At 46.3% G+C, this 18,304-nt stretch overlaps 1 protein-coding gene across 8 annotated transcripts in view; it reads right to left on the bottom strand.

The window, feature by feature from the left end:
• CDC27 (cell division cycle 27) overlaps window positions 1–6,672 on the bottom strand; it is a 195,631-nt gene extending 188,959 nt beyond the window's left edge. For 3 of the 8 annotated variants that reach the window (XM_029574215.1, XM_029574214.1, XM_029574219.1), the window contains exon 1: window positions 6,392–6,668. In XM_029574215.1, the coding sequence (XP_029430075.1) occupies window positions 6,392–6,418 (27 nt within the window). In that variant the 5' untranslated portion in view covers window positions 6,419–6,668. Of the gene's footprint in view, window positions 1–6,391 lie in introns of all 8 variants that reach the window. The other 5 variants (XM_029574212.1, XM_029574216.1, XM_029574213.1 and 2 more) reach the window with 4 other exon arrangements.
• Between the last annotated feature and the right edge of the window lie 11,632 nt (window positions 6,673–18,304).

The raw sequence follows: 18,304 nt of genomic DNA, 5'->3' as shown, positions 1-18,304 counted from the left end.
CAACCTAGTTACTGCAATAAGGAAATCAACTTGCACATCACCCGTGCGAGTCACTTCCAGACTCTTGGCCCGAATCAGTCGGTCGTCCAAGTATGGATGTACTGGGATCTCATCATCTCTCAATTCTGCCGCCACCACCACCACAACCTTGGAAAAAGTTCTGGGCACGGTGGCCAAATCAAAAGGTAGCACTCGAAACTGATGGCGTCCCAAAACTGCAAAACCGTTTATGCTCTGAATGGGAATATGAGGGTACGCCTTGGACAAATCCAGAGACATCAGACTGGACTGCAGTTATCACCGAGGGCAACGTTTCCATGCAAAAACAAGTCACACGCAAATGATGGTTGATCCCCTTGAAATCTAGGATGGGGCGAAAAGAGCCCTCCTTCTTGGGCACAATGAAATAAATGGAAAATCAGCCCATATTTTCTTGAGACATGGGTACCTGAACCAGAGCCTGCGGTCTTAGGAGTCCTAAAGTACATTCTACTGCCTGTCTCTTCTGCGGAAAGTTGCAGGGAGTCATCATGAATACATTCTGAGGAACACTGAAAAACTCCAGCGCAAAGCCACCTTGTATCATCTCCAGAACCCACCTAGTAGGACCTCTCATACTGAAGGAACGCAGATTCCGTTTCTTATCTTCTGGCATCCAAGGAACCTGGGACTCACCCCACTTATTGGCCATTTTCTCTAGCTTCCTCCCAAACAAGAGCGAGCCTTTAAAGGGCAGCTTCATAAGGTTAGACTTTGAGGTTGCATCAGCTGACCAGTTTTTCAGCCATAACTAATGCCTGGCTGTTATTACCGAAGCCATCCCTCTGGCTGAAGTGTGGGCCAAATCGCAGCCCGCATCGGCCAAAATGACAGCTGTTAGTTCCATTATTGCCCTGGAATTCACACCAAATTCATCGACCTCCTGAGAGAGAAGCAAAGAAGAGCAAGCCACCAGGGAACAACAAAAAGCTATCTGCAAATTCACTGCCATTGCTTCGAAGGCCTGCTTAAAGATGGCCTCAATTCTCCTATCCTGAGCATCCTTTAAGGCTGTTCCCCCTTCTACGGGAATAGTTGTGTGTACTGTTACCAAACGGACAAGTGCATCCACTTTCGAAAAGTGCAATTGCTCTCACGCAGCTGGATCCAGGGGGTACAGTCCTTCCAAGACTCATCCCCCTTTGAAATTAGCTTCCGTAGCGCCCCACTCAAGATCAACTAATTCTTGAATGGCCTCCATAATAGGGAAGAAACATGAGGCTTTAAACAAAGAAATCAAAATGGGATTTTTCTTTGGCTCAGACATGGATTCAACCCCAGGTACTCCCAGAATCTTCAAGGTCTGGGAAATCAGAGCCGGTAACTCATCTCTATGAGAAAACTGCAACAGTTCTATACAGCTTCAATCCTGGAGGAATTTCCCCATCCTCCAAGGAATAAAGATCGGCTTCATCATCCATGCCATTTGGGTCCCTATCGGGAAGGCTGGCAGTTGATCTAGGCGTACCCAACCGCTTACCTGCAGCAACAGGCGTGCAGGATTTCATTACCTGCGATCCAGACATGTTAAGATTGGCCAGGCCAGAGGACTGTGCCTGAAGAAAGGACCTCAGTCCTTGAAAAGAATTCTACCCAAGAAAAGGCAGAGGGATCCATGCCAAAACCAGGTGGCACCTGCCCTGAGCCCCCACTGACAAACCAGTTAGGGAAGCTCCAAAGTCGGGCGACCCTTCTGGCAGCTTTTTTTTCCATTCACGCACCAGGTTGGGAAGAACCGGGCTTAATAAAATTAGAAGGCAGCAATTCTCCCTGAGCCTCCAAAACAGTGCTGACACAAGTTAGAGGGAACGCAGTGTTGGAATGCCCGAATATGACAAACTATACATAGGTCAAGACACTTAGGCTTCTTTGCTATGGACACTATCAGTCTGCTAATATGCCCTAAAAGGAGTTTGATAATAGTGCACCCAAAATTTAGGTGCTTAACACTGCTTTGATAAATGCATAAACTGAGCTCCCCCAGGACGTTCAGATAGCGCATGCAAAAAGTGCGTGCGTGCACAATTGGGCGCCCTGGTAGGCACCCCTATGCGCCCAACAGGATGCACAGCTCAGCGCACAAGCATGAACCGATGGAACTGAAGAGGGCAGTCTCGGGTGCACAAAAACGCTACCGCAGCCCACCACACGGCAAACACTGCCCGGCAGAGTACAGAATCGGTCTCCGGCTGCAGGGGGAAGAGAGTATATACCTTCACCCGCTGCCTTTCAGCCTTTTTTTTTCCCCCAGCTAAGTCCACACCAGCTAAAAACCAGCTACCAGACCAAGGCACTCATTTGAGGAAGGGATCCAAGGATATCATCTCAGAAATTCTAGACTGAGGGAGGAACCATAAGGTATCACAGAAGAGCAGGGCTAATTAAGTTTCCTTCTAAAAAACTTAAAGCAATCCCCAGTAGAAAGATGCATGTCTACCATCTGCTGGAGATGGAGAATACTGGCGGGCTAATGTCACTGCAGGGATATACATACATACACACACACATATATATATATATACATATATACACACACACATACTGTGATATCTTTGTTCTATCTCCATCTGCTGGTAGAGGTGCATAACCCACTGGTTTTGGATTCACCTTTCTGAATGCTAAGAAAAAAGTATTTAGCACCTACAGTCAAGCTTTTGTGAAGCTCATTCTACCAAAACCTCTCTCAACAGTTATCCAGAATTTCATTTCTTCTGCTAAAAATCTTTAGCAGATATGATTCCTTAACCAGGCCACTGTGGATTTGCTATTTCCTGTTTGAAATGTACTTTGTTTGGCCTTGATTTCTGGAGCTGACTCTGAATTCATGATAGGATCCTGGCACCACGAGCTTTCATGCACAACCACTTGGGAATTTTTATCCTGTTTTAAAAAGGCTCTCCCACTGCTCCTGCTCTGGTCATTGCAGCAAAAGTCCCAAGGCCAAACTTTACACACCAGGGCTCTTTCTGGAGTTCTGTATTATGGGCTCTAATTCCAGCCATTAGGTGTTGCTCTTGTCAATGACAATTCCTCCCTTCCCCGGGACCTGTAAACTCTGCCTTGTCAGCATCCGCAGCTATGACAAATTCTAGGAGCAGAAAACCCTTTAACGCTGAAGGCATAGCACTTGCCACTGAGCCAAGCCTAGATATGTACCTGTCATTTTTTTTGGTGTATGTTCTCAAAAGCTTTCCTTTAAGTCACTCAGCAAATTTTTTTTTTTTTAAGTTCTTTGTGAGGTGCTAAGTAATGAAACTGTACCTTAGTTACACCCCACAGTTTATGAAAGATTTTGAATCCTATTACCATTAAAAGCAACACTAACACTTCAATACATGTTTCAAGCACATTGGTAAACATCTTCCTCCACCACAGAATAATTTTTGTATATGGTATTCATTTGAAGATCATTTCTCTTTTCCTGGTCAGTCCCACTAAGGTCTAGGGATAGAATTCTTCAGCTGTGCTGCAGAACACTCAAAATTGGCATTCGATACACTGGTCTGCATTGGCGTAAAAATGCCATCAGGACTCATGCACCTTAACGAAACAGAAGAAGAATTAACACTGCCACTAACATTACAAATGTTATTGCAGACTGCCTAAATAGGAAAGTTTGTCTTCTTTAGAAGACACCTAGATCTTGAGAGGGAGTGGACAAATTGAAGATTGAGGAATACTCAAGTCTGCTGCAGTTCCAGTGTAGAGTATTAAAAAAACAAACAAAAAAACAAAACAAAACCCCACACGCATTCATGCATTTTAGGCACAGACATCTATATAATTTGGAAGGGACTGTGATATCAAAAGACACAAATTAGGAGACAGATGTCCAGTGACCTCAGAATGGTTAAATAGCATGGCAAGACAGAAAACCAGAATACACATGAAGAGGTGCATGACCAAAGTATCACAGAAATATAAGAAATTAGAGGTAATCCAGAAGAGGATTACCAAACTGGGCCAGAAATTGCATTGCAGACACTATGGAGTGAGGCTTAAGTATCTAAAAGAAAAAGCAACAAATGGAACAATATATATTCATGTCTCTTAAGAGTACAAATAATGCACTACTGGCCCTTTTCACTTAAAAAAAAAAATCTAGAAAAAAAGCATAACAAGGTTGGAAAAGGATAGACAAACACTGCAACTAACAATTCAAATGTTATTGCAGGCTGTCTAAATAGGAAAGTATTTCTTTATAGACAGTCTGGCAGATGCATGGACAATCTCCTAGAGGTGTCAATGGAGTTAACAAAAACAACCCCCCCCCCCCAAAAAAAAAAACCAAAAAACAACTGTATTCAGGAAAGCATGGGACAATCACAGAGGATCCTTAATAGCGGGAAAGCACAAATAAAGCCAAAAATCATGCAGGATCTGTGGAAGTCACATGATGCAAAGGAAAACCGGGAAGACTGAAGGGCCACAGATGCCTTTGTCATCATATCCTGCGTTACTATGTAATAACAAAACAGAGCAAAACCACTCAGTGCTTTCAATAGGCAGCCCAGTATGTCATAAGGTCACTGTCTCCCCGACTGGATGCTAGTTTACAAAAAAAAAAAGTTTGTCAGTAAACTAGCATGAATGACAACTCCTCAGCAGCCAGGCGTGTGTATATATATATGCATCGTTTGGACAGGCTGTGACATCATTACAGGCCATATTTACTAAAACTCTTTTTCTCATTTTGTCTTTCTGGGGGGGTGAGGCAAAGCTTTATAAAAATTAGCCCTACTAAGCCTACTGAAAAGAACATATGAACATTCAGCAGCACATCACTGAAAGGGTAGCACTTCTTTGTCTATTACTATTAAGTTCTAAATTTTAACCTAGCACAGTGATGACAAACTCCTGTCCTGGAATGCCACAAATAGGCCAGGTTTTCAGGATATCTACAATGAATATGCACGAGTTAGAATTGCATACAATGAAGACAGTGCGTCATTGTCTTCATTGTATGCATTCAAAGCTGAAGTTTGCCATCACTGTAACCAAACATATACTTCACCTTTAAGTGTAAAGCAGAATACAAATACATTAAATACATCATTTCTGTAACATGCAATTGAGGTACCCATCCACTGGGTGCACACTAGGATCTGCACATAGAAACATAAGAAAGGTAATCCTATGTCAACCAGTTTACTTCTTAAGAGCCTCACCTTTTCTTTCACTGTGAAAGAGCTCATCAAATTACAACACACCCCACCTTCATCACTACCCACCCCATACACCTCTACAACAGATATCCTACCACCCCTCTCCCACAATGAATAATCCAACCCCAAACAACTGTACATGCCTGTCCAATGACTAAGCTTTCCATGCCCCCAACCCTTACCCTCCCCAATTAGGCCCTACTCTAATCTCAAAGGATGAAGATGACATGGTAAGGTCACCCACAGCACCAGATCTTAGGGTAGGAGGCAGGAAAAGCCCACTACCACCAGGCCCTTTTACCATGCCTATCCCAGCAGCTTAAAATAAAGAAGAGGCCCATGGCTGCCAACAAAGCTTATCCCACAAGTGGCTAAAAAAAAAAGCACAGAGTTATCAAAACAGGGCACTAATGGCACCGACACTACTGACCACCTAACGACTGATTCTACCCCACCCAGATTGCTAACCCTACTCCCAACCCTACCCCTGATTTTTGACAGTTTCCTGTAAACTGCACATATACACGGATCACGAAACAGGCAGAGACAGAAAGATACAGCATGTACAAGAAAAGGAAAACAGAATGGTGGGTCAAAGAACAGAGCACCCAAAAATGTACAAAGTAACTTTTTTTGTAGACTCAGACTACAAAAATGAGAAGGAAAGATTGTCCCTAACCTTACCGTATCCCCCTCTCTGTCGCCCCGATGAGTGACCCTACTTCACCCTCCCAAAGACTGACCCTAACCCAACACTCCTCAGTGACAGACCTTATACTAACCCCGTGACCCTACCTATCTCCAGGCCTGCTCCAAGCCCATAGCTGACTTTACCCTGCCTCTAAGACTAACCATAAATTACCTCCCCCCCCCGACTGACCCTATCCCTCCTCAATGAGAGACACTTATCTCCCCAACCCCCCATCCCTCCCCGGCTTCCATCACTGCCGAGTACTTCCGTGGCCGCCAGACGGACTCTAGGCCACATGAGGACGGCCTCACAGCCGGGGCAAGTCTCGGGGCCCAACGGGAGCCAGAGCACACAGGCAGCAAGAAAGGAAAGGCCGACAACTGCGGCTCTTGCACCGGTGTGGAGAGAGCAGGCCCCGGGCCGCGCTGTCAACCACTGCCTGTGAGCCGAGCCAAGCCCGGGCTCTGGCCCGCGGCGACCACCGCCGCCACCTTACCTGGACGGGTTCCTGCAGTACTGTCATCCTCCAGCCGCGCTGCCTCACACGAGCTCCCGGACCCCGCGGCGCCTCAGGCCCAGCCAGCCGCAGCTCATTTAAACTCACAGCGACCGTTACCGGGGTGGGGGAAGGGGAGAAGAGGCTAGACCGGAAACTGCCGAGCCGCGCCGGAAAGAGCCGGAGACTGCCCCAGAGCCGCCGAGCGCGCGCGCAAACGGCCGAAAGGGGCGCCGAGCTCTGACGTAGAGAGAGCAGGCGGCGCTCCAGCCCGGCTTGGCAGGGGTTGCGGCGCTGTGGGGATGCAGAGCGCCGCCTGGCGGGAGCAGGGGGAATGAAAGGCCCTGAACTCGGCTGAGAACAGATATTTGAGATCCATTGTGGAGTCTTGGACTGAATTTGTTGGTAGTAGAGTACAACTTTCACATATTGGGGTGAGCAGGAGAAGAGTACGAGGACAAAAAAATCCACGGGTCGAAGGTAATCACTGTGTGAGTTTAGGTTCATCAGCCCTACACCTCTTTCCTTCCAGCAGCACTACCTGGAAACTTTTGCGTTCTTCTCACCCATAGAGAGAGAGAGAGGGGGGCAGCGCTGTAGGCCTGGGACGGTTAACTCCCTCGTTGAAACTACTTTTTTCTTAATTAATATTCGGTATCAGCCCATAAAATACTTTCCGACCTTTGGTGTCTCTGACTTGATTTTCTGGCTCTCTTTTTTCTCCCCTTAATTTCCTACTCTTTCCCTTATTTTTTATTTATTTTTTTCTCTTTTACTCCCCTCCACTTGCACTACCGTCTAACAATCCCACCCCAATCCAGCAGTCTGCACGAAACACATTACCTCTGCAGCTCTTGCTGCTACTTCCCTGCCTCCCCTCCCTGATTGGTTCAAGTGAGCAGCATGATCCAACCAGCAGCTGGAGGCAGGTACACTGCAGCAGCGGCAGCCTTTCGGGGCTGGGAGAAGCTGCCTTTCAACTGCCGCTGTCGCAAGGGTCCTAGCGCCTACCAACAGCAGAGAGATGAGCGGAAGCCACAGGAACTTGAGATGCTGGGGACTCTTATAGGGATCCAGTGAGATCTCTACGCCCAGAGACTCCCAGGTATTCTGCCCAATTTCTTCAGTGGTTTGGGTTTAGTTCTTTGGCACTACATGACCAGCGCAGCCAAACAAGGTTTAAGATTATCATACAAACTATTGCACAAAACAAAAAAAATCACAAGACTCTAAAGAACAAAATAGCAAAAAATGTAAAAAAAAATGTTAAAATTAATCTCATACAATATTGACCAAGTTAGCAGAGAACATTAATACAGGTTCGCCTCAATGTGTTATAATCTTCAGGTCTCATAGGCTCAGGTTTTTTTCTAGAAGCTTCAATATTCTGCATATAAAATTCTTATGAGAAAAACTTTATAAAATGTCTCACCCTTTTAAATATCCACACATATCCCAAATAAACTGTCAAAAAATATCCCCAAAATTTTGTTTGGCAAAAGAGGTTATGTGATGTGTGGCATCAAAGTGAGCACTTGCTGCTGTGGTGTAGGTGACACTACCTGGTAAGCAAATCTACGAAGCCTACACTGACAGCTGGCAAATACTCCCTAAGACAGGACAGACTGGATTTTCACATATACCAACCTCCTGCTCCGCATGTTGAGCCCTTAGGTACTGGTGCCTGCAGGGCTTAGAGGCAGCAAGAGTCCGAGGACTCTTAGGGGTCAGGACAGGAAGCAAACTGGAAAAGCCACAGGCAAACCATGGTTGGGACAAGCAGCAGGCAAGCGTGGTCAGGTCCGATGCAAGAAGTCAATACCAGGAGGTCAGGCCGAGGATGGATGAAGACACATGAGAGACACTGGATGAGACAGGCTGGGCAAGGCAACATTGGACGAGAAAAGAGCAAACAGGATCAATCAGGAATGCAGGAGCACCACGCACTACCTCAGCTTTCCAGCCTGCTGTCCAGAACCCCTCTGAGCCAGTACAGACCATGGGTCTTCCAGCATCTCTACAGCCAGGTGCTCACCTCACAGGCCTCCCTATCCTCATTCATTCATATCCTCTGTCCTCACTGTGTTCTGTGCAAGGACAATTGCAGCAAAGTGCTTCCACCCTGGAGTGTCACCTTTTCATACTGGTTCCAAAAGACAATTCCCAGCATTAAATGCGGTACCCTACTGAAAGCTTCCTGGAGTAGGAATGAAAGCCTTCACATGCCGGGGGGAAATCTTCAAGCTCTTCTTTAATAAAACTTACCCAACACATTCTCTGTCAAGGGGCCACATACTTTGCTCTACTGTACTGCTTTCTAGCCTGATTCTTAAGCAATAAAACAAAGCTTTACTTGCACTTGTGTGTCCTTGGTTATGTGCTGTTTTCTCCAGTTACAAGCACAGTTTCATGTCCTTGGCTTGCTTCTTTCATTTCTTTCAAGGTAATTTCACCATTTTCCAGAACCACGCACTCAGCCAGACCCCCAAGGCCTCTGTACACTGAGCTTCCATGCCCAGCTTCTTCACACCATAGAATATCAGGAGGTGCTTGCAGGGCAGGATTGAGGGGCACTAGCAGAGTGCATGCGAGTCTCAGTCCTGGTATAACAGAGGGAGTTGCAGGGCAGGATTGAGGAGCACTGGCAGACTTCTGTGTGTGTGTGTGTGTGTGCGCGCGCGCACCCGTCTCAGTAATGGAACAGCAGGGGCTGCTGCAGGGCAGGAGCGAGGTGCATAGGCAGAGCTGTGTGGGGGTGCCTCAGTACTAGGCTAGCCGGGGTGCTGTGGTGCATTGGCAGAGGATTATAGTGATCATGACTAAGCCTCTTTGCCACTCTGCTTGAGATCTTTTATTCTTCTACGCAGACCCTTGATGGCTCTTTCAAGCCCGTCAATAAGTGTTTCAGCATTTTTGGTACTCATCTTTCCACACCCAGGTGCAACAATCCTGTTATTCCTATATCAGACATCTCAGACTTCCCAAGTCCTCAGGAAGTATTATCTGGGAAGCACTGGGCCAGGCATTGTGACTGCAGGCTGAGCAGTGCGCAGATGTGAAACGGCACGGAAGCAAAACTGAACTCCTTTACTCTGTTAAAAAAGGGTGAATACCTAAAACAGCAGCAGCATACTGTTGCTTCTCACCGCTGCATTACTGCACGTAAAGGGAAATATTTGTGGCATTTTAAGGAGAGTGCATGGAATCTGCTGCACGCAATGGGGCAGCACAAGGCTACCTTACAGACACCAGAGGGCGCCAGACGATCTTTCTTCAACACACAGGTGCATTGAACGCCGCTCCTAGGTAGAAGAGCGCAAGAGAACCCTGGAAAAGGGCCCCTCTCCCTATATACTAGCGTAAATCTCTGGCCAGAGCCTCCAGCTCACTCTCTCACCAACTTGCCTTCACTTTCTCCTTCCTGAAGCCTTCTTTTACTTTGTGGTATTTCCATGGGCAGTGCAAATCTCTCCCCACGCCCCCCTCGCATCCAGACTGCCCACAGATAAGAAACATAAGTATGCAGAAGAGCTTCCAATCGCAATGTCTCAATGCGCCTTTCTGCCAAAATGGATCCAAAGGGAAGCACGCTGGAGCCCTGTTGGGATGAGTCCTTTGAAAATACAAATATTTTCTGGTCTCATTTCCTTCCAAGCAGTGCCAGTGCCTACTTTAAGTAAACTAGGCAGTCACCTGGAGTGCCAAGATTTTGGGGGTGGCAAGATCCCACCAGCTCAAGGCCTAGAGGGGGAAAGCCAATACTTCCAAAGAAGGGAGCGCTTTTCCAGAGCTGCTGCCAATAGGTAAATTGAAGGTGGTGGTGGTGGGTGCATGACCGAAGGTTTCCCTAGGGCGCCAAATATTCTTCAGCCAGCCCTGCTTTCAGGGAAGTTAAACTCCAGCTACTGTGAAAGCTTGCTGGAAGTTCAGGTTACTTTAATGGATGCATGACCTTAACTCTTGGGGGCCACCTGTGCTAAGGGAATTGGGGAATGTTTGATGCTGAGTCCATGAAAGCCTCCATAACTTTACCTTATCTATGAGAAACCCACAGATATTGTGTGTTCTCCTTTTCATGTCATCTAGATTCTAATTTTTTAAAGGAATTTTCCCAGCCGATCACAAGCAAATGAAAATGCCTATTACAAGTTCTGTTTATTTCTAAGAGCAAAAGTGAATATGCGCAGTTGCTGCCAGGGGCGTAGCATCCATAGTGCACAAACACCACCAACTTTAAAAAAGGGCGTGCCATGCACCACTGATTTTCCATGCTGTCACTAGCCAAATGGAGGGCTAAAATTTCTGGAAATTGTCCAGATTTTAACCCTCTAGTCCAGCGAAGAAGCTTTGGTTTTTCTCCACAGCCTACGGTGGTGCTACACTACCACTGAGAAATTGCTTGCATGCTCTATCTTACCCTGAGTCTCCTCCTTCAGCCACTGGCACCTCTCTTCCCATCCCACCCCAGTAAACAAGGAAAGGTCCATCGGGGCCACTGTCACTTCTTCTCCTCCTTTCCCGCCCATGGTGCACAAGAAAAGGCCCATCGCCGAAGAGAGGTGCCAGCAGCCCCGATGGGCCTTTTCTTGTGTACCATGAAAAGACCTATTGGTCAGTTGGTATCTCGCTCCCACCCACTGTGCAACATATAAAGGCCCAGCAGGGCCATCAACACCTACCTGCAGGGAACAAGGAACAGCCCAGTAGGGCCATCAAGATCTCCCGTCCTGATGCCTGCGGTGAACAAAGAAAGGCCTGGCGGGCCATCAACACTTCCTCTCCTGCTGCCTGTGATGCATAAGGAAAGGCCCAGTAGGGAGTCAGCATGCCGAAGCTGAGGCCCAAGTGTGAGAGTGCCTGTGAGTGAGAGAGAGCTTGAGTATGTGTATGTGAGAGAGGGAGAGCGCGTCAGTGAGTGGTAGCTTGTGTGTGTGTGAGAGGGAGAATGTGAGACAGCTTGTGTGTGTGTGTATGAGAGAGAGGGAGAAAGTGCCAGTGAGTGAGAGAGCTTATGTGTGTGAGAGGGAGAGAGTGCCAATGAGTGAGAGCTTGTGGGTTTGAGACTGAGAGAGCAAGTGTGTGTGTGAGAGTGAGGGAGATAGCACCAGTGAGTAAGAGAAAGAGAGAGCTTGTGTGTGTGTGAGATAATGAGTTCCGTGAGAGAGAGCGTGTGTGTGTATGGGTGTGAGAGAGTCAGGGAGTCCGAGCCTGTGTGAGAGAGCCAGTGTGTGTGAGAGGGAGTGTGCATGAGAGTGAACTGTGTGAGAGAGAACAAATTAATGTGAATATTAGGGAGTGTGTGCATATGAGAGAGAGAGAAGTAGGATAAATGAAGTATCCTTCTTCTTCCCGACTAATCCAGGACAATCTCAGGGTGATGGGAAATCAAAAGTTCCTAGGTATGGACAGCAGGGGATATTTTTAGCCCCATTTTCATTATTTGCTGTGTGTGCTGTTTTGAAATATTTTATTGGTTTTGTAAATTTAAAAAATGTTAATATGAATTATTAATTATTGAATGTTATTCTGTTCATCAACTGTTTCGAAATATTTATTCTTTTTATTAGTATGGTTTTATTATGATGTTTTATTGTTTTTGTGAGGAATGGTGATGTTCCTGTTTTTCAATTCTTAAATGATGTACAGCGTCTGGCTTGTTGCATTTTCCAGTTGAACGTTTCTTTTTATACTTTATGATCACTTTTTTCTGTATTTGGTGAGGATCTGTCTATGTTCTACATTTGTGACAGAAGTGAGGTATTCTACTAGCATATAGTTTCTTTGTAGGGATCTATATCAGCCTGGCTTCTTGTTTTTCTAATAGGTGGTGTATTGGTGTTTAGGGTCTGGAATAATAGTTGCAGTGTTGCCTTTTCTGTTTGAGTGCTGGCAATTAGTGCTGTTTTGATTTGGAAGGGTTTACTATATTATATTTCAGTTCACTCATGACTTTCTGATGGGCAAACTCACACCCAACTGGTCACAGTGCCTAATATTATATGGATTCCAAGTGTCTTTTTTGCAAACTTTTCTAGTTTGCATCATAGCAGTATGTGTAAATGGAAAGGCTGATATTTAAAATGGCACACAGCCGGATATGTAGTTATGTACTACTAATCCAGCTGGGTGGTGCCGCTGAATATCTGGGTACGGCTAAGTTTTTAGCCAACTAAGTCAAGGGCAGGGAATTGGGGGATCAGGGAGGAGTCAAGTTAGCTGAGTCAGTTAACCAGCTAACTTAATATTCAGAGTGAGCCAATTTATCCGGCTAACTCTGGTTAGGCCATAGAGCTGTCCTAAAGTTAGCTGGATATGCTTATCCAGTTAACTTTAAGATAAAGGGTACATTCAGTGGTGCGCCTGCGCCTTTGAATATACAGCACTAGTTAGCCAAATAAGTATATCTGGCTAATTAGCAGAGCCATGCAGCAGCTGAATATGGGCCTCATAATATACATGTTGTGATATTTTTACCTCAGAAGATTGTATTTTAAATCTATTATAACTGCATCATTTCTAATTGTGTGTGGGGAGGGGACATACAAGGCTGTAAGCTTTGCCTGGAGAACCTAATATCCTTGCACCGGTCCTGGGATGGCAGTGGTGGGTAAAGAGGTGTGAGATCAAGTAAAAAAAAGACAAGATAGTGGCTGGGTGGGTTGCATGTTTAAAATAAAGTGTTAAGTGGAGAGACATACACAAAAACTTTACTCCTCGGCTCCCAGTGTTCAGAATTTTCAGAGTTGAAAGTTGGCAACCATAGACAATCCCCCGCCACCAGTCCCTGCCGCCCATGTTTTTCTGCTCTTCCCCTTAGTCCCATCCTTTTCCTGCTCTTCCTCTGCCCCAACCAGCACCTCTAAGCTCGTTAAACACCAGCGGCACTTTCCTCCTGCAGCCCCACGGTGAAACGTCCTGTGTTGGAACTGCGAAGTCTCTGTTGTTAGAACTCCGTGGCCCCATGTAGCTCTAACAGCAGATGTTTGAACCATGTGGGGCTCCATAGATGCAGAGCCCCACGGTTCCAAAGGGGATGTTTTACTGCAAGCTGAAAAGGAGAGGAGGTGCCAGTGTTTAAGCTGGAGCCCAGCTGGCGTAGAGGTACCAGTTGGGGTAGCGGGAGAGAAGCGACAGTGCAGAAGAAGAGGAGTGGAGAAGGAAGGTTGAAGAGCAGGGTAAGAGCTGTTACTGAGGTGACACCAGAATTTAAATTTTTTTTGTATGGTAAGTTAGTGAGGGAGAGTGCATCCCTTTTGAGTACTTTGGTGGTGGGAGAAGGCCATCTCATCCCTTACCTCAGGCAGCAGATTGCCTTGAGCTGGCCCTCTCTGCTGACACTAATTACTGCTAAAGTAAAGCTCTGCTACTGCTCCAGGCTGCCAACATGCTGAACTGCCCTCCCCAGCGTAACATCATCATCATCATCATCATCATCATCATCAATGGCTGGTTCAATGTAATGTGGATTAGTGTGTCAAAGGGGACATTTTGGACCCAGCCTTAGTTGATAATGTCAGGCTAGAGAGGCAGCTCAGAGGGTAGGTCACATGGCAGCAGTACATTTTGTGGTGCACTGCTAAAGAATATTTGGCATGTTGCCCGCTGAGCAGCAGAAGTTCTGGGCTGTCTGGGGTGAGGGATGCTGGGGAAGGCAGCATTCACAGACCCTCCCCTCCTTGGGAGGAAGAGAGGATGTCTTGGCCGTCGCTTCACAGTGACACCTAGTGGCCAGACTCAGGAGACACTGATCCCAGAAGGAACTCCCATTTGTGGCCCCCGGACAAAGGCTGTCACTACAGTGGCTGGGCTAGACCAGAGGTCAGAGAGTGGGTAAAACTGGAGAAGATCCTGGGCAGTTGTGAATGAAGGCTCATGGCGCCATTAGGCCTAGTAGAGCCTGGTCCCAAGTGACCTGGAAAGCTAAAGGAGTGACAGAAAACTGCTGGGCTAGTCCAGCCCTTCCAAACCAGAATGATTTTGTCCTGCTGCTATTCCCTTTATCTTGCAAACCATGCATCATATTATATATGCAGCATTTCCCTCTCACGCAGACAGTCGAGTCACATTTCTTGTTTTATAGCATGTTCCATCACGCTGGAACCAACGGAATTGCTTTGTGCATTTCTGAGATGTCCTAGTCAAACCACACCATCTGTTATTTATCAGAGTTTATTGCTTTATTAATGCCCAGGGCTCCAGGGTAACTCATCACAGAGCATTTCCTCCAAATGCATACACAATCTCAAAATCTTGCAGCCTGCACCGTATGGCGCTGTGAAGTTTAGCTGGCGGAAGGAAACGGCGTGTTTCCCAATTCTGTCTGCACAGTCCAGTTTTTCCCAAGCAGCTCAAGGCACAAGGCAAATGACACGGTCTGGAAAAGGAGCAGCTGTTCCTTAACTGGAAAAGGGCCAAAAAGCACTCTTCTGTGCCCCCTACCCCCCCCCCCCCCCAAAATACATCCTGATGGAAGAAAGCACAGGCTCCACCCCTCGCCCCCTTAAACTGCAGTGATTGAAGGGGCCTGGACGGGCTGAAAAATTCATGGAATACGTCTTTGGATAATTCTTAGGTTGGTCCAATAAAAGGGATTGTGGCTTGCAGCTCATCCAGCTTCCTCCAGGACTGATTCAGCCACCAGAATTCTGCACCACAAAACAGGACTAAGAGAAGATATCGATGCATTTCTACCATTGGAAGGGTCTGCCATGAATTCTGGGGACAAAAAGACACAGGTGCCTCTCTCCCCAAATCAATGAAGAATATTCATATTTCTAAACTACCTCTTTCTGCCACACCTCTCCTCATTCCCTTTTTTGCCTTCTCTTCTAGCCTCCTCTTCTCTCTTCCTCCCTTTCTTGCCTCCCTCTACCTCTTCCCCATCCTTTCCCACCAAATTCCCCTTCTCCATTTCCCCTTCCTCTCTCTCTTCTCCTCTTGCCCTTCTAACTCATCCTTTCTCCCCCTCCCTTTGCCATTTCTTTTCCTCTCCTTCTCTACCCTCCCTCTTGTTCTTCACTGGCAGTCACCAGCAGAGGGAAGATGGTGGCCAAACCAGTGGATAAAGCGATGGTGAAAGCCAGGAAGATGCTTGGCTGCACAAGGAGAGAAATTGTCAGCAGAAAAAGGGAGGAGAAATTGCTCCTGAATAGGTCCCTGGTGGTCTAGAGGGTGGCTACTAAAATGGCCAGTGGTCTTCACTCTAAAGCATATGGGGTTAGTCTTAAAGATCTAAACTTGTATACCCAAGAGCAGCAGTTCTCAACCGGTGTGTCGCCACGCTTCCCAGTCCCCCGCTGACCCAGCTGCTCCCCCTACCCAAGCGAAATAGGTCCTCCGCCTGGGCTTAAAATGCTGATAGCCCGGGCGGAACGCGGCGAGACAGCTGGAGTCAGCGGCACCGGCATGCTCTCTTCTTCCTGCGCCCTGGAAGAGGAAGTGGTGAGCAGCAGGTGCATGAGCGGGAAGACGAGACCATGCTAATATGGGCAGCATTGACCCAAAGAAAAGAAGAGAGGCGCGACCTGAAGAATGAGCAGCGCAGCTCGGAATAAACTGAGGAACAACGTCAACCCTCGCAGCCGATGGGACTCCTTTCTCCACAAGGGCTGAAAATGAAGGAGGTTGCTGCTGCCTTTAGGATTGGGAGGAGGCTGCTGCTGCCACTAGTTCGGGGGAGGGGGAGAATGAGTGAATGAGCAAGCATATGTGTTTCAGATCCTGTGTGTGTGAGTGAGATAGCATGTATGTGAATGATTGAGAGCCTGTATATGTGAAAGAGAGTATGTGTGTGATTGAGAGCTGGTTTAGGTGAGGGAGTATGTGATTGAGAGCCTGTGTGTAAATGAGAGCAAGAGAGAGAGCGTGTGTGTCTATTTGTGATTGAGAGCTGGTTTAGGTGAGGGAGCATGTGAGTATGTGATTGAGAGCATGTGTGAAAGTGAGAGAAAGAGAGAGCATGTTTGTCTGTGTGTGACTGAGAGCTGGTTTAGGTGAGGGAGCATGTGAGTATGTGATTGTGATTGAGAGCCTGTGTGTAAATGAGAAAAAGAGAGAGCATGTTTGTAAGCATGTGAATGAGAGTCTGTGTGTGAGAGAAAAAGACAGCATGTATGTGTGAGATTGAAAGCCTGCGAGTGTAAGCGGCGTGAAAAGATAGCATGTGTGTAAATGTGTGATTAAGAGCCTATATAAGTGAGAGAGAAAAAGCACATGTATATGTGAGCGATTGAGAGCCAGTGTGAGAGAGAGAGAGGAGAAAGTTGCAAGCAAATCATTCCTCCTCCAGCTAATTCAAAACAATCTTAGGGCATCTGGATATCAAATGTTCCCAGGTATGCAGAGCAAAAAATGTTTTGTATCCTTATTATTTTTCATTACTGGGTCTTTGTGTCTGCTATTTTGAAATATTTTATTGGTATCTAGAAATTTTTTATATGAGTTTTTAATTATTGGATATTCCATTCATCAGCTGTTTTGACATAATCTGTTCTTTTTGTTAGTATGGTTTTACTGCTACTGATTTTATATTTCTTGATTTGTTTTATAAGGATGGGTGATGTTTCGTTTTTTCCTTTGTTACACTGCATACAGAGACTCTGGCTTGTTGCGGTTTCCAGTTCAGTTTTTGTCTGCATGCTTCCAGTTATGCGTTTTGGTCTCTTTATTCTTTGTTAGGTGAGGGTCATCACATGTGATTCAGGTGAGGTTCTCTGCTGGCGTGTAGTTTCTGTGTGGGCTCTATAGTAGCCTGGCTTGTTCCGTTTTCCTAATAGGAGGTGTATTGATGTCTTAAGGCCTGGTGTAATATTTTCAGTGCTGCCTTTTCTTAGGTAAGGTGGTTACTGTTTGAGTGCTGAAAATTGGTGCTGTTTTGGTGTGGGATGTTTACTATTTATGCAATTTCTGTTCAGACAGAATACGTATCTTTTCCTTGTGTCCCTCTTAACAATAAAAATAATACTGGACCTTTATTTTTGATTTCCGCCGTGAATTGTAATGAGCAGTGTGTCACGCATGTGAGCGTGGTCTGTCAGGTGTGTCACGTTGGGACAAAGGTTGAGAACCACTGCCCTAGAGGAAAAGCGAGATAGGGAAGATATGATAGATACATTCAAATATCTCAAAGTTTTCCTTGCACAGAAGAAAGATCTTAGGAAATATTTCTTTACAGAGAGGGAGGTGGATGTGTGGAATACCCTCCCAGTGGAAGTGGTGGAGACAAAAGCAGTATCTGAATTTAAGAAAGCAAGATTGGAGAAGAGCGGTGGTGGGCCCTGTTTCACAAGAGTGGGAGCAGAGAGGAGGCTGGAAACTGCAGGCCAGTTAGCCTCACCTTGGTGGTGGAAAATTAATGGAGACTCTGCTGAAGGAAAGGATAGTGAACTATCTACAATCCGGTGGGTTGCTGGACTAGAGGCAGCATGGATTCACCAGGGGAAGGTCCTGTCAGACAAATCTGATTTTTTTGATTGGGTGACTAGAGGATTAGATCAAGGAAGAATGCTGGATGTGATTTACTTGGATTTTAGTAAAGCTTTTGATAAGGTCCCACATAGGAGACTCATGAACAAAATGAGAAGCTTGGGAGTGGGTGCCAAGGTGGATTGCAAACTGGTCGACTGACAGGAGAAAGCATGTAATGGTAAATGGAACCTACTCTGAAGAAAGAATGGTGTTAAGTGGAGTGCCACAGGGATTGGTTTTGGGACCAGTTTTGTTCAATATCTTTGTGAGTGACCTGGTGGAAGGGATAGAAGGTAAAGTTTGTCTTTTTGTGGATGATACTAAGATCTGAAATAGAGTAGACATGCCAGAAGGAGTAGAGAGAATGAAAAGTGATTTAGGAAAGCTTGGTCGAAGATATGGCAGCTGGGATTCAATGCCAAGAAGTGCAGAGTCATGCATCTGGGG

The sequence above is a fragment of the Rhinatrema bivittatum genome, chromosome 12 (assembly GCF_901001135.1).
Source record: "Rhinatrema bivittatum chromosome 12, aRhiBiv1.1, whole genome shotgun sequence".
NCBI classification, from domain to species: domain Eukaryota; kingdom Metazoa; phylum Chordata; class Amphibia; order Gymnophiona; family Rhinatrematidae; genus Rhinatrema; species Rhinatrema bivittatum.
The sequence above is the reverse complement of the archived record's forward strand: the minus strand, read 5'-3'. Positions and strand labels throughout refer to the sequence as shown.